This window comes from Lonchura striata, chromosome 7, assembly GCF_046129695.1.
Source record: "Lonchura striata isolate bLonStr1 chromosome 7, bLonStr1.mat, whole genome shotgun sequence".
Lineage (NCBI taxonomy): Eukaryota > Metazoa > Chordata > Aves > Passeriformes > Estrildidae > Lonchura > Lonchura striata.
The window spans coordinates 15,887,748-15,902,732 of record NC_134609.1 but is presented as its reverse complement, the minus strand read 5'-3'; the positions used below and the strand labels follow the sequence as shown (position 1 = coordinate 15,902,732).

The window sequence follows — 14,985 nt, the reverse complement described above, 5'->3', positions numbered from 1 at the left end:
CTTCCTGGAGGGGACATGGTATAGGCAGCAGCCTATCTACCAGGGCTTGTGAGAGCATGGAGCTCTCCTTCCTTCCTGTCTTGGCTGTGCTTCTACACAACTGCATCAGATAAAAGACACCCCTGCTGTGCTGCTTTTCTGAAAGGCAGATATATTCTCTTCGGAATGTGGACCCTGGCCAAAACAGGACAAGGAGCAACACATCGTCACAGTGTGTCAGAGCTGTGCAGATAGCAAAGACACAGGCCATTCACAGGTGTTAATGAGTCCCCAGGTGCACAATTTGGCCCATGGCTGTCAAATAATCTGACTGCAGCAGCCTGAAGGTTTCCCTTCAAAAAGCAGCACAGTGTGGGGATTTTGGCAATATAGCAGTGGATTAGACACTTAGAAAATGCAGCTAGATTAGAGGCTTCAAAGTGGGGTGGAAGGTTTTTCTGAGTGCTTAGCATGGATGGTACTTAAGAGCTGTACAACATACACTGAGCTTGGGCAAAACGTGCTCTGTGTCACTGAGACCTTTAACAGGTCAAGCCTGTGCAAGGAGCTCAAAGCTACATCCTGCCTTTCCTTTCAGGCTCCTGCTTGATGCCATGCACAGATTTTAGCTGTTTCCAAAGGCCATGTACTGCCTTCCCAGGCACCTCACTTCCAGCTATGTGGCATTTTGGAGGAACTCCACATGGCTGTGGGCACCCAGCATTGGTAGGGGTTGATGGCCAGCCTCTGGCACCCTGTGGCCAGCCTTACCTTGCCCTTTCCAGGTCTTGTGGTCAGGGGCAGCCACGGGACCCTACCCCACATGCCCAACACACTGGTGGGCAGGCGAGAGCCAGAACAGGTATCTCTTCCTGTTTTGGCTGAGTCCTGACACTGGCTGGAGATTTCCTCTAGGGAACTGATCACAGAGCCAAAGAAAGCAATTTTTCTTACTCTTTAGTCTAGAAAATCAAACCATTCCAGCAAAGTTCTCCCTTCTGTTGAAAGACTTTGTGAGATTTGCACAAATAGATGTGTGAGAGGGAAAGGCCTCACAGCAAAGCTGCCAGCATTATACTGGTCCTTTGAATTTAGGAGCTGAGTTCTCCGCACTTGGTGATGAAAGGTAAGGTGTTTTTTCATGAGAATGATCTCTTTTATTCTGATTTGTTAATCTAAGTAAAAACATGGCATCTATATACTGCACGCTAAGAAAGACAGAAGTCATGTATAATGCAGGTTATGCAGGTTTGGTTTTTTTTAATGAAAAAGATGGCTTCATTGTATCAGTTTATGCATTAGAAAAGCATCATACACTCTGAAAGCTGCCTTCCAGAAATAATGGTTCTGTTGTGCTGCTAACCCTTCAGCTCCTATTTCTTTGAAGGTTTTGAACATTAGAAGAGGCTTACAAACATCGCTGAGAACAACAGAGATCATTATTTTCACCTAGAACTGGGAGCTTTTTGTATAGAAAACTTGCCTACATATACAAAACTCCATATACACACAAAAGTGCTTTTATGAAAAATAGAAGCTATGTATTTGCAGCAGACTAGAATCTACACAGCAACACCTATACTTCAAATTAATCAGGTGTATGGTAGGTAATGTCTTTTGTCAAGTACTCTTCCTGGTACACTTTGTAGACTCATAAAACCAGAGCTTTCCCTTCATAAAAAGGAGGAACATCCTTCTAATGCAGGACTGTGCATTTAAACCATTAATTTTATTCAAATAATAACTTATTTCCTCTTGTGATGAATCCTATAGATGGAGTCTTATATTGCACCTTTTAGTAAACAAGGCATAAAACTTCTTTGGGTTCTTAACAACCAAAAAAGGCTGAAACCTTTTTTTAGAGGAATGACATTGCTACAAAATTTGTAATTATTCCCCTTCCATATAATAACTTACTTGAGTAGTTCAATTGAACTGCCAATGAAAATGCCATTTTAAAACTCTGTTATTTATATTAGAAAAATACTCATTCAGAATTTTCAAATTCCTCTGTGCTAGGTCTCTTCCAAATTAGCAGTATAGATTTTACTTTGCTCAGCACTCTCACTGTAAGAGTTTCTACCCTCTTGAGTGCAAATTTTGCTTTGCTCAGTGTCAGGATTATAAGACTGTCCCCCTTCCTGAGAGCTGGAAATAGCTGCCCTCAGTTTTCCCTCAATTTTATCAGCTACAGTACACATTTTTAACTCTCTCAGGCTGCTTATTAGGGTTCCATAGGCTCCCTTCATCCCATGACTTTGATACCAGGCTTGAAACAGCCTAATCTTCTGTTCAGATGTATCGCCAGGACAATCCTGAATGCTTTGGTCTATGGCAGGTTCTGATATATGGTGGTGACGAACAAATTTCTTGACATCTTGGAGTCTCATCTCTGCCACAATACCAGGAATGTGTCTGCTCAGGTCAGCATCTAGGATCATGAAAATATAAATTAATATAGCTGGCACTTTTATCTTACTGGGTTTTATCACCTGCACTCACATTTGATATTGCTATCCAAACCAGATTAAGTTTCAAGTATTTGTGACTCTGTATGGTTTACATGTGATTTTTTACAATACCTGGCAGGTCTGTTTTTACATCTTCCTGCCAGATGCTAGGTATTTCAAAGATTTAGGCTTGCAGCTATCTTGCTTTCTGCCACCTAAACCAGAGTATCAGTTCCCTCTGTAGCCTAGTCTGTCATTCTCTATCATGGAAGTATGGTCACCTCTCACGTACCTGTTTTTCTCAAAATAGTGTTGGGAGAGGTCATGAAACAGGACAGGTCTTCTGTTGTGATACAGTCTGGGAGCTTATATTTTTTCCTGTTGTGTATCACTCCTGTGGATTTTCCCCTAAACACAATGTAGATTTGTCAATCTTCAATCCCACAGTGGGACTGCTCCCTTATAAATATCCATGGCTATAGAAACACAGTTTGCTGTTTCTTAGCATTTGTACCACATGCAGAACTGAAAATCACTTGTAGACAATGAGTAATTGCTCCCTATGCAACAGAAATTCCTCCTGAGGCAAGACTTCCAGATGCCACTAAGTGCCTTGATGAGCATTATATGAACTGGCACTTTAGCAAGTGCTCATTTTTCATTTTTGTGCTGGAATGACAGGGGCAACGTCTACACAAAAACACTTTTTTTTTTTTTTTTTTTTTTTAGTTTTGGACTTTTGTATCTGTATCTGTTTTTTCAGTCTACTGAATTTTGAGAAATTACTTGTCTACTTGTCTCTTACCTGCATATATGAGATGTTCATTCTCCTGAAAAAAAAAAAGCAAGAAAGAAATAAGTAGAAACAATCTTTGTAAAACATCATGTTTATATAAGAGGATAAATAAATTTAATGATACTTCTTTGATTTCCTTTTAGTTTTCTCCATGATTCCTGTTTTATGAGTGAGAGAGTCAGACCAGACAGACAGACCTCTTTTGACTTGGGTAAGTTTGAGGAATCACCTCCTAATGCCTAGAATTATGCATGGGGACAGGAATATTCTGGGCTGGGGAGGCCTGATGATTTATGAAGTTTTGATTGTGATCATGTGACTTAGGAAGCATTCCAACAATCCTGATGAAATAACAAAGGGTTTCTCTTGCTTCTCCCAAAAGAATCTTTGTGGTGAAATTTACTTCATTCATGTCATAGAAAAGAAGCACACAAATATTTGGGGAGACCTAGTGCAATTTAAATGAAAAAAGTTCTTTGCATAAAGCTGAGTTTTTTATGATCAAAGCAACAGTACTTACGTGAGGTTCTGGTTTGTAAATTCCACTGATTGTAAGACCCTTCTGTTTTTTCTTGTCTGAAACAAAATAAGCATTTTTAAAATCTAGGGCAGAATATCTCTCTTGAGACTCCAAGAATATAAAATTATATTTGAATTAGCATATGAATACCTCATTCAGAGTATAATAGAAGTAGGGAATCACTTACTATAGATTATTGCTGCAGCTATTATTCCTGCTATAGCTGCAGTTACCAAAACTACCAAAGGAACGATCCACCATGCTTCTGATTCTGTTGGAACATTGGAAAATTTGCATGAAAGTTAAGTCAAGAAATGCAATATAGCAGCACACCAAATTTTAAACAAGACTGTGTCCGATTTTAAAAGCCTTCCTGTTGTTTCCTAATGACAAAAGCCAAATATGTTAAAGACGATGAGCTGTCCCTAAAAAGGGGTAACAGCTCCTACACCTGCACAGGAGAAAATCAAGGGAAAATCATACTCTGAAGTCAGCAGAGGGCAGAGAAGCACTAAACCCCTGAACTGGCAGGAATTACTATGGCCAGTGTGTAGAACAGGAAAATTGCATTTGCCTCTCAAAATACAGCACGTGCTGGACCTTGCTACGTTTTAAATGGTACCTTTTGTTCCGCATACAGTGTCTGAAGCTGGAGTACATTGTTTTTCAATTACACCACTTTCACATCTGCAGAAAGTATGAACACAAATTATTAGGGGATTTTTTTTCTCTCTTAAGCTGTTGAGAGAGCAAATAAAAATCTTCTAAGATGTTTTAACAGCAAAATATTTCACATTTTGCTGACAAATATGCTGGTTTCATATTCCAAATTCCTGATCTTGGAGTTTGGAATTTAATAGATATGAAAATAGCATGGAAATTTGTGGCAGTGGGAAAACGTATGAAATTATTTTTCAATGTAGAAGTAAATCACACAAAGACAACAGGAAAGCTCAGATACCTTATTCAACTTTTTTAAAAGCATATACAGACTCAGTGGATATATAATTTTTTCTGCACACCTTTGGAAAGCCTTCATGACTGCAAATTGAGCTGACTGAACTCAGTCAGCTCAGGTGCAAAGGAAAATTAGTATGCTTTCCCTGAGGTTACAGATTACCTTAGCCCGTCTTGAAACCAGCTGGAAAAAATGTGATTGCATATAAGCAATTTCATATGTAGTGATGAAGGCATGAACTTACGTGCTACATTGAATGCAATTGTCACATCCTGCAGGACTGCAAAAATAGTTCTTTGCACAGCCACACTGCGTGTCCTCTTCTGGAGTACAGTTCTTCACAACCTCCAAACCTAAAAATAGATTTCTTAAAGTATATTAGTTTGAAAAAGCAGGCTTCTGCTCACAAAGTCTTGTCCTCAGAATCGCTGCTAGCTCCACCTCTGCTGGAACTAGTGAGGCTTAACTTTATAACACACACAGAGCTTTTCTAAGGAGCTGGGCTGACGGAGCTGTCAGAGAGACCTCTGCTGGACGAGAGCTCAGAAAACTCAACACACAATACAGCTCTCGCCAGAAGAGGACTCATTCAGAACAGCCAAATCCCAACTTTTTTTCCCCATTCAGAAGTGTAAAGCCAGAAGGAAACTCAGAAGATCACACAGCCAATCTCCCTACTTTATAATGGAGATGGGTTCTTTGCACTCCCTGACAGACAAGAAGTTTTACCTTTTCTTGAAGACCTCCAATGATGAGGAATTCCACTCTCTCTTTTTTGGCTAACATATCCAGGTTAATTATTCTTAAGAATCAAAACAAATTATTAATTTTCTCCTATCCTCATTTTGTACGATGATGCTATCTCTATCTATTAAAAAATACTTCTGCATTAAAAGTTACTGTATCTACCTACTATGAAAGCTACTTTATATGCATAGAAATAGAACAAACTTTTGAGTTACTGTGTTCAGTGCCCTGCTGTAATTTGAAACTACTTTATGTTTCAAAATTTGATGAAGCTCTAATGTGAAACCAGTGCTGAAGTAACTCATGGAAATAGCAGATATGAATGATCATAAGAATGGTTCACATGGAACTTCAGTGGTAATTTTCCTCTTGCCTACTGTCAGTCTACTGACTTCTTGTGAACTACATTATTGCGCATGGAATATTGTGACTAGCCATCCTATTACCTCTTTCCTCCCTTCAGTTTTAATAATTGTGACACATATAAAATACTGAATTGTTTTCTCTTACCAATTTCATCACCCACACAAAAATTATTTTTATAGTAGCAAATGAGAGGAATGTTTTCTATCCATATTGAGATCCTAAAGGAAGGGGAGATCACTGAAGATTGATATTCCAACAGGTGATCTGAGTACAACCATATTGGAGTTGAGAACTCTCTCTCCATTCACTAAACTTGATTTTGGGTATAAGGAATGAAGAATTATCATTCCCTAAATCCGAGTAGAGCAGATTTACAGGACATCTGGTGGAACTGGTAGGAGATAAATTTAATGGATTAAAAAAAAAAAATCTGTGGTGGGTATTTATGCAGCAGATAGTGAATTTCTGCTGTCACCCAGCAGGTTCATGAACAAAGGGCTCATAAATAGAGTCACTAATGACTAGGTAAGGATAGATCTTCTAATGTCTTTTCCCTCAGCTGTGGATGCTGATAGACTGCAGGGAACAGACCACAGAAAGCAGACAGGTTTGCTTGTGTTATCTCTAAATAGCACCTCTTGCCTCCACGGCTGAATGCAGAATACTGGGGTAGGTGGGCCACTGCCCTGTCCCAGGAAGGCTTGCCCTGTAGTCTGACATGTGCATCCCACACAGCACCATGAGTGTCTTTCAAAAGACAACAATTAACTTTAAATAACATTGTCAATTACATGAAAGACTACCAAAAAAATATCATTACTTCCAACACCCCTCTTTTAAACAGAGGGTGAAGAGGGAGAGCTTGCCTTCCTTGACTCTAACCAGTTTGTACAGTATCTGCTTTGCAAGAACTTTGGCTAAGCAAAGGCAGATATATGGAGAAATAATGGACAAACTTATTTTTCTTCCTACGTTGTGCTTGATGGAAAGGAACTGGATGATAAACTTACGACTTTCTCACAAATTCATTCATGTCCTACCACTAAAAGTTTTGACTCTACATGCTAAGCATGATTAAGTATTGTGGAGACTTTTCAGTGAAATCCTGTATAAAAGAAGAGTCATTGCTGCAGTTGCTATTTCTATAGACATACCAAAGTTGCTGTCACACAATTTGCATCTAAAACACTTGTCCAAGTCATTGGGATGATTCATGAATTCCTTTCCTTTCTCACATGGAGCACAATGTTTGACAATATCTGTTGGGCAGGTGACATTTTTAACAAAACCTGTAGAGACAAAAACCCCAGTAATTTAGAGAGAAGCCACCAGCTCTAAGACTTACATCAGAATTTCATTTTTAATCCCTAATACTTTTTGATTCCAAATATGGAATGTATATTCATTGTGCATGTGTGGATGCACTTCAGGAATGTAGTATAGAAAACATTTGATTATCCCCACTCTTCCTCCAATTTAATACTGAAGGAGAACACACCAAACAAAACTGTACATGAGAAATTGGAAAACCCACAAATGTATGGAATCCTGTAGGCAAAAGCATGTGTTTTCAGTTTTTCAACCTCTTACAAATAAGTGTATGTTAATTCTTGGCTCTTTTGTAACGAGTAGGTTATAAGAAAACTAATCTCTGTAGTGAGAAGTGCATTGAGCTCAAGAAATATATTTGAAGTGGCTTATGTCCTGTAACAAGAAAATATACAGCTGGGGTGAAGCACTGCATCCAGGAAACCACCTCATGCCACTTTAGTATCCCAGCACAAAGAAATTGGGTATGCTGTGAAGTCCCCTGTTAATGGGTTCTCAACACAGTCTTACAATCATACTCACCACTTTTACATTTCTTGCAACACTGATTATCTAAATTGTATTCATCATCCTTGCAGTTAACATCCCTCCTGGAAATGATCCTCCTATTGGATGTTATTAGAGCTTCAGTATCATTTTTACACTGTGTTTCAATACTTAAGAGACCCACCTATGAGAGAACAGAAAATTAAACAAAAAAACTGTTTAGGACTGTAGATGTGCTTTAGAACTAGCAGAGTCATATTAATAGTGTTAATCTATAATTGAACACATTGATATTCACTTCCTTATTAAAACTCTTCATTACTTTAGATTTAATGGACAGTGAGGGCCCACATTAAAGCCATGAACCCTACCACTACAGACATTCTCTTTTTAAATTAGCTTACAACAGATCAATTTATTTGATTTTTTTGCAAGTCTATCAAGTTTAACTGTCAAGTTAAATTGCATAGTGCTGGGAGTTTTTTGTTTGTTTGTTTTTATTTCTGTCATTAGGCAGTGGAGCTTTACTAGTGGCCCCTGCCCTGCCTCTTTTCATGATAGTAATAAAGCACCGTGGCTCAGAGGCCAAACCATGAGTTTTTAATATTTTGGAAGAAGAAGAATGATAAAGATAAAACTTGTATAGTTTGTCTTCTCTGCAACATTTTCTGGGGAATTCTATATTTACTCTGCATGCACTAAAATGAGATATCTGTATAATGGAGCTATGGATGCTGACCATAATTTCAGTTAGATGCAGAATACCCTTTATATTAAAATACTGGGAAAACATTTTGCATATCAAACTGGGCTCTCAAGCGAAGGAAGTGTTATTTGTTGCTAACTAACTGATGCAACCATTAAGACCACTGCCTTCTACAGGTAGCCACTTCTTTTGATAATCTAGTCAAATGAGAAGGTGGAAAGAACTTTATTCCCTTAGCACCTATCTGTTTAAAATGTATATAATATTAGTTACTGGACTGAAATTAAGAAGGCCTTTCTTTGCAACTGGAGGTGAAGCTCCAGCAGCTGAAAGAACATAATTGGCACTGGAGGAACTCTGATTATAAATGCTCAGCCCATCACTTCCCTGTTTGGTGCTCTCTCTTCCTTTGCTGCCAAAGCTTTCAGGGTGCTCTCTCCTCTGAATCTCCGTGTGATGATGTTAAAAAATTTAAGTCTCCACAGAAGCTTTCAAGTGGATGTGTCAAATTTGTGTGATTTATTTTCCTTTTTTCTAGGAGAACTATCTCACTAAACACTGGATTAGAAAGTGCAATTAAAAAATAATCATTAAAATACAGTCAGGGATGTATGACCAGTCTGGTTTGGTTTTTCCTAAAGTAGTATGAAGAAAATGCCCAGAGAGTCATGCAGAAAATAGAATATAATCAAAGAAGGAATGACATTTCTAAATTACGAATACTAGTAAAACCTTGCTGTCCGAGATCTAGAGGCAAGATGTTTTCTAGTACCACCTGTATAGCAGTTGCCCTCTGGGCAGTTTTCCTTATCTCCTGTTAATGTCTTACCACATGACTCAAAGATAACACTCTCCAAAAACCAGTTCTGTTTAACAGGTGATCAAGGACACCTCCTGACTCAGAATTACATAATCCATTGTGAGATGCTCCGCCCAGGTGGGAGGAGCTAGGCATTCTAGACAGATCCTGAAATTTCTAGACAGAAAAGCAGCCTTCCCACAGGTTTCCAAGAGGACACGGCTGGGGTTTTCCACTAGATCAACTACACCTTTTCTACAAGAGCACTGCACAAACAGAAACCACTTCTGCCACTCCAATTTGGACTGCTACCAACACGGTGGCCAAAGGGATGTCAGGTTGTATTCTGACTTTGTCAGTGGTCTTCCTTTTATATCATTGCATATATTTTGTCTCTTTTCCCATTTTTCAGTAAATTGTATTTCTGACTTAGAGTCTCTCACTGGTTTTACTTTCAAACCAGAATACTTGCTTATTTTACCAAATGCCTGCAAACACAGTGTGTGCAGAGATATGTGCTCCCTCACACCAACAAAGCTCTCTGCCTCTTGTTTATCCTTTTATACAAATGGGCTATACTGGCACGAGAGGCTACAGAAACAGAACATTTTTAGATGGATGACCTCTGCTCCTGGAGATGAACTTCCTGGTACACTTACAAGAAGTGGGGGTTACTTCTCAGAATTTGACATTTAAGCAGCACCAAACACCTACATTGGCTCTGCTTGTAGGGATGTCTTACAACATCTTCATGTGGAAGGAATAATGATAAAACTGTGAAGACTTTTTTTCAAAGCATCATCCTAACTCTTTCAAACATTTTTCCTCCTGGATTTGCACCCTCTTAAAATCAATCAATTTGCTATTTACAAATTTTGGTGTGTCTCATAGGAAAAAAATACCAGAAAAGAGTCAATAGTCATTTAGCTTCCTGTGCACACCTTAGTTGTTTTTTCTGTTGTCACTGAGCAGTAAACACTAATACCAGAAAGGAAGCAGCTTAGGGACTTTTATACAGGCAGGGATGATAGGTGCTTTTTTATGACACGTACACTCCAGCAGTGGTTGTGCTTTCAGCCTAGAATGACTCACAGAGACTCTCTTAACTTTCTCAACCTAAAAAAATAGTTTTCGTATCTAAACTGAAGACTTAGGTTGCACTAAGCAGTCAATGGGAATAAGATCAATCAGCTGGGGTCATCTACCCTTAGCAGAACCCATGAAAATTATCATATGAGCCCAAATTTTCTGGTTTTGCTGCATTTGCATTGCCCGGAAAATGAAAATAGTTTTCTACCTGCTTCCTCTCCTTCATTCCAACAGAGTCCTCCAAAATGCTTTCACCAACAGGGCACTTTTATGAAACCTGTTTTCATCTGCATTTCCAGGGCAAAATGACTAGAACTTTAATTTCTTTGAATACTCATGTCATTGTGGGATTTTCAGGCCTCCAGTTCTTCCTCTGTCAAAGTATTCATGACATCTCAATTGATTTCAACAGAAAAACTTCTGCAAGACACAGCTTCTAGGTATCTAATCTCAGCTTTGGAAGTGTGTGAACATGTAATCTGCATACAGGACTTTTTAAAACTTTACAATGTGAACCCTGAGAAAAAAAAAATCTCTGTTTTCGCCTGTTGTCTTTGTAACACATTTTATTTTTAGCAAGCCACTTCTCCCATTTCTAATCTATAAATGCTGGTGGATGAGAATATTGACGGTCACAGTATGTGGCCTTTTTTTTTTCCACTCCACATTTATTACATGGACCAAAGTGCATGAGCTCATCAGGGGCTTTCTAAGTGTTAAAAAAGGAGGAGGAGGGATTTTTCTTGCTTTTTTTTTTTGCCTCGTGGAAGTTAAGGTGCTAGAACTACCTTCATTTTAATATGCTTTTCTCTGTAATTAACCTCCCTTGTATTTACGCTGTCAGGCTGGCCTTTTCAAAGAAAAATTTTACACCAAGAGTAATCTTAAGAGGATTCTCTACTCCAATTCTTTCCCTATGACAAGAAATTTCTTCTTCCAAAACCTCCAGTATAATTTTTCCTCCAAGACTTTTTTTTTCTCCCACCAAGGCTGAATCTTAGTTAGCACCAAAATAACCTCTAAAAATAACATTTCACATTCTAAAATCTTTTATAAAAAGAACAAAAAGAATCCAGTTCCATTTTTAAAACCCCAGCAATGGGAGTTGGTATTTCCCCACAGCTAGAAGCACCCTGAGCTTCTTAAATTCCAAGAGAAGTGCATGTGTTTAGTGCCTGTGAGGGCAAATAGCCCCAGACTGTTCAGTACCTTAAAACACACTGTCCAAATTCAACCCACTACTCTTTCATATCTCAGCTGACTCATGCAAATTGAAACAACATACTGGGGCTGGGAGTTGTATGACTGGCTATTTTGTTGGGTTTTGCTTTTTAGAAGTACTGTACTACTGAGCATGGAGTAAATACTACACTATTTGGAGAGTTGGGAGAGATATTAACAGCTCTCACCTCACTTTTTTGAGGCTAAGCATGAATTAGAACTTAACAGAAATCTAGCAGCTCTTATCCTTTTCCTCATGTGATGCAAAATGGCGTTCTTACGATTTTCTCTTTGTTCTGTGAGTTACTGCAAAGATAAAGGTGGTTACTGTGGAAACATGAACAGACATGTTTCCAGAACTGGGACCCTTATAATTTTCACTTGAGTCTTGGGTCATCCCATTTTTTTATGATTATTTATGCATGTAAATATAAATGTGTGTATTACTTTTCCATGATATGAGGAAGAAAGGTCAATGCAATAATGCAGGAGCCTTGTTTTCAAAGGTTTATCTTCTGAACTTCCAGAAAACTGCCTGCTCTGGGGTCATATCATAATTATAAAATATTTACATAACAGTTCATTCTCCAGCCTATTCCTTTGGAGAGCTGTCTTGAGGTGACTTTATGGTGGTACTTTATTCCCTGATGGCCTGCTGTGTGGCCAGGAATGGTTGAGGATGAACCAGGAGGCTGGGCTGGAGCCTGGGAGTGCTGGGTGTGGGCTCGGTTCATCTCTCTCTCTCTGGCATGCTTTGGGCTGCAACTCAAGACTGTTAGTTCACTGCCTTTGCTCCATTTGTATCCTTGCTTGCCTAGGCAAGACACTCTTTTTTGTCTTTCCCCACCTTTTCCCCCAGAATTCAGTAGAGATCTTTCACTGGGTTTTTTTTTGGTTTGTTTTTTCTACTTGGTCTGTTTCATCTTGCAGTCCAGGGAGCCTACAGGGGCAGTGGGAAAGACCCAGGCCAGCAAATAAAGGACACTAAACCACCCACTAAAACAGTTTCGGCTGCTGTAAAGAGCAGACCAACGCCACAAGCTCAACAGGTTCCTGTCTACTTTTTGCCCGAGCTGCTGCCTGGATTTTTTTTCTTCCCTTCCCTGAGACAAAGGGAGCAGCCACCATCCTTCCTCCTGGCCACGTGGCCGGGTTGGGGGCATGGGGTATAGTGTTCAATTTATCTTTTCTTTCCCATGCCTTGTGGGTATCTTGCTTTGTTAATAAACAGGGGTTTTTTTTCCACTTTCACCACTGGCAAAAAGAGATTATTGGAGCCCTTGTCATTAGAGGAAACATTAATTCCAGAGCATTTTCTCCTAAAATCTGTCCCTAAACTGAGACAAGTGTGTCTCTCAGTGGTATGTAGTTTTGTAGCTTTTTCTTCCTGGAGAACTCAGATGTTCATAGACAATTGCTATTTTTGCATGACTATCCCTAAATCTTTTACTTGAGCGCAGCATGGAGTTCCTTGCAAAATTGAGGTCTCATTAAACCAGCTGTTTTCATGTTCTGGTTTAACCAAATAATATGCCAAACTCTGACAAGGTTTACTATTTTATAAGTAAGGTTTACTATTTTATAAGCAACATGCTAATTAAAACAAAAAACTTTTTAGAACTAGAAATTATGTAGGAATGCTGCAGTCTTTCTAAGGTATACTGAAATTTGGGAACAATTGGAAAATAAGAACAGAAATTACGTGTTCTCTGGAGCAGTGTTACAAACAAAAGTATTTTTAATCTTAAGATATATATTCTGAATAGTTCCAACATACTGAGCTACACTGATATTTCTGTCACTAGTTGGCTGCTCCCATACAGGAACAGGTAATACACACTTCTGTCAGCAGATGAGAATCCTTCTTTGTATTTAATTATGTGCTGATGATTTGTGCAGGGGCATGGATAGAGCTCTCTGAAATACTTCCACTATTTGACTACCTGCGATGCAGTTGATCGGATCACAATTTGAGTGGTTTGTACATTAAGACTTGATTTTAACCTGACAAACTGCAAAACAAACTGCTTTTGTTAGCAATAAGACCACACTGTGAAGACACTTGGAAGGCCAGCGTGGTGTCTGTGGAGCGGGTCACTGGGGCTGGGGGAGCGCTGCGCTCCGCGTCCCCGCCCGAGGCCGGCGCCGGGCTCTGCCGCCCGCCTCATCCCCCTCCACCTGGGCGCGGGGCATCCGCACGTCCCTGCACCTGCCCAGGCATCTGCCCTGGAGCTTCCTGCCGCTACAGCAACGCACCTGTACCAGCGGAGATCCCCGTGCTGGCCGCTGACACACTGCCTCACTTGTCCTCTTCAAAATGGATCTTTGGCAAGGTAACTTTACTGATGAGAGGGAGGCACGAGACGGAAGCTCTCAAAAGCCGCAGGGACCCACTCTGTGCACAGGCATGGCTCAGGCAAGAAGGGAAGGCCCTGCCCTACTGCTTCCAGTAAATGCTGCACGCTGACGCCAGGCTTGGACTATTCCTCTAGCTTCTCCTGGGTCACCGTCATAGCGGTTCAAACTCCTTCCCCACAGGTGTTTGCTTTTATGTGGCTCGCTGGTGGGGATCCGCTGTGGTACAGCGCAGGTCGGCTCCTAGCGAGCCCGGGTTTAGCGCGGGCAGGTCCCGCACCTCCCCTGCCGGCAGAGCGGGCTCTCTCCGCCTGCCTCGCCCGCTATGGGTGCTGCGGACCAGTGCCAGCTGTCCCCGGGTCCCCCACCTACGGCTCACGGTCCGACCGCCACCTGCATCGATCGCCCTTTTCTTCCGTCCGCTTTACACGGCACGCACTTCACTGAGCACCCTTCAGAAGTGCCTGAACTGGAAGGGTGAGGATTTTTCCACTTAAAAGTGGCCTAACGAATTGGCAGAAATGCCGGTAACAAGTTTGTCACGGCCGGCGGCGAGCAGCAAACCCGGCGGCGCTCCTGGCCCGGCGGCGCCGCGCTCCCCGTCCCCGCCCGCCCCGCTGCCCGGCCGGGGCTGGCCCCGCCGCCCGCCCGCGGCCCCGCTCGGGCGGACACTTACGAGGAGCAGGGCAAGCAGCCCTCGGGCCACGCCGCCGCCGTTCCGCACGTTCCCCATGCCGCCGCCGTCCGGCACCTTCCGTGTGGAGCACCGGAGCTGCCCGCGCCCTGCGCCGCCGGCTCCTCCCAAGTTGGCACGGCACGGCTCGGATGGGGGCTGGGCCGGCCGTGGGGGCGGGCAGCGCTCCCGGGACAGCCCGGGCGCGGTGATCGGCCCCGGGCAGCGGCTGCGGCGCCGGGAGAGCCGCAGACACGGGCGGGACAGCCCCGCGCTCAGCCCCGCGCTGACAGGCAGCGAGGGCTCGGAGCTCCCGCTCCGCCGACCCGGGGACTGCCTGCTCGGGAACCCGCTCGGCAGCTCGGGAGTGCCGGGCACGGCCCCGAGCTCGCCAAGCCAACAGCCTTAGTGCCGGAATGAGACATTCGACTCCTGTTGCCTCCCCAGCGAGGGCAGAAGTGCTGCTTTTGTAGTACTGCCAAGGGCGGGCTTGTGGCAGGCAGTCTCGTAG

General features: G+C 41.8%; 1 protein-coding gene across 2 annotated transcripts; it reads right to left on the bottom strand.

Moving 5' to 3' along the window:
• Window positions 1–1,213: 1,213 nt before the first annotated feature.
• Window positions 1,214–14,593, bottom strand: FAS (Fas cell surface death receptor). Of its 2 annotated transcripts, none has more exons than XM_021539881.2 (9): window positions 14,478–14,593; window positions 7,668–7,815; window positions 6,971–7,105; window positions 4,948–5,056; window positions 4,368–4,432; window positions 3,933–4,016; window positions 3,746–3,801; window positions 3,235–3,259; window positions 1,214–2,410 (listed from the first exon to the last, which is right to left on the bottom strand). In XM_021539881.2, the coding sequence occupies exons 1-9, from the start codon at window positions 14,532–14,534 to the stop codon at window positions 1,995–1,997; spliced, it is 1,095 nt and encodes a 364-aa protein (XP_021395556.2). In that variant the 5' UTR covers window positions 14,535–14,593; the 3' UTR covers window positions 1,214–1,994. The 2 variants fall into 2 exon arrangements, with proteins under 2 accessions (XP_021395556.2, XP_077640757.1); XM_077784631.1 differs by having other exon boundaries at window positions 4,368–4,404; window positions 5,037–5,056.
• Window positions 14,594–14,985: the final 392 nt, after the last annotated feature.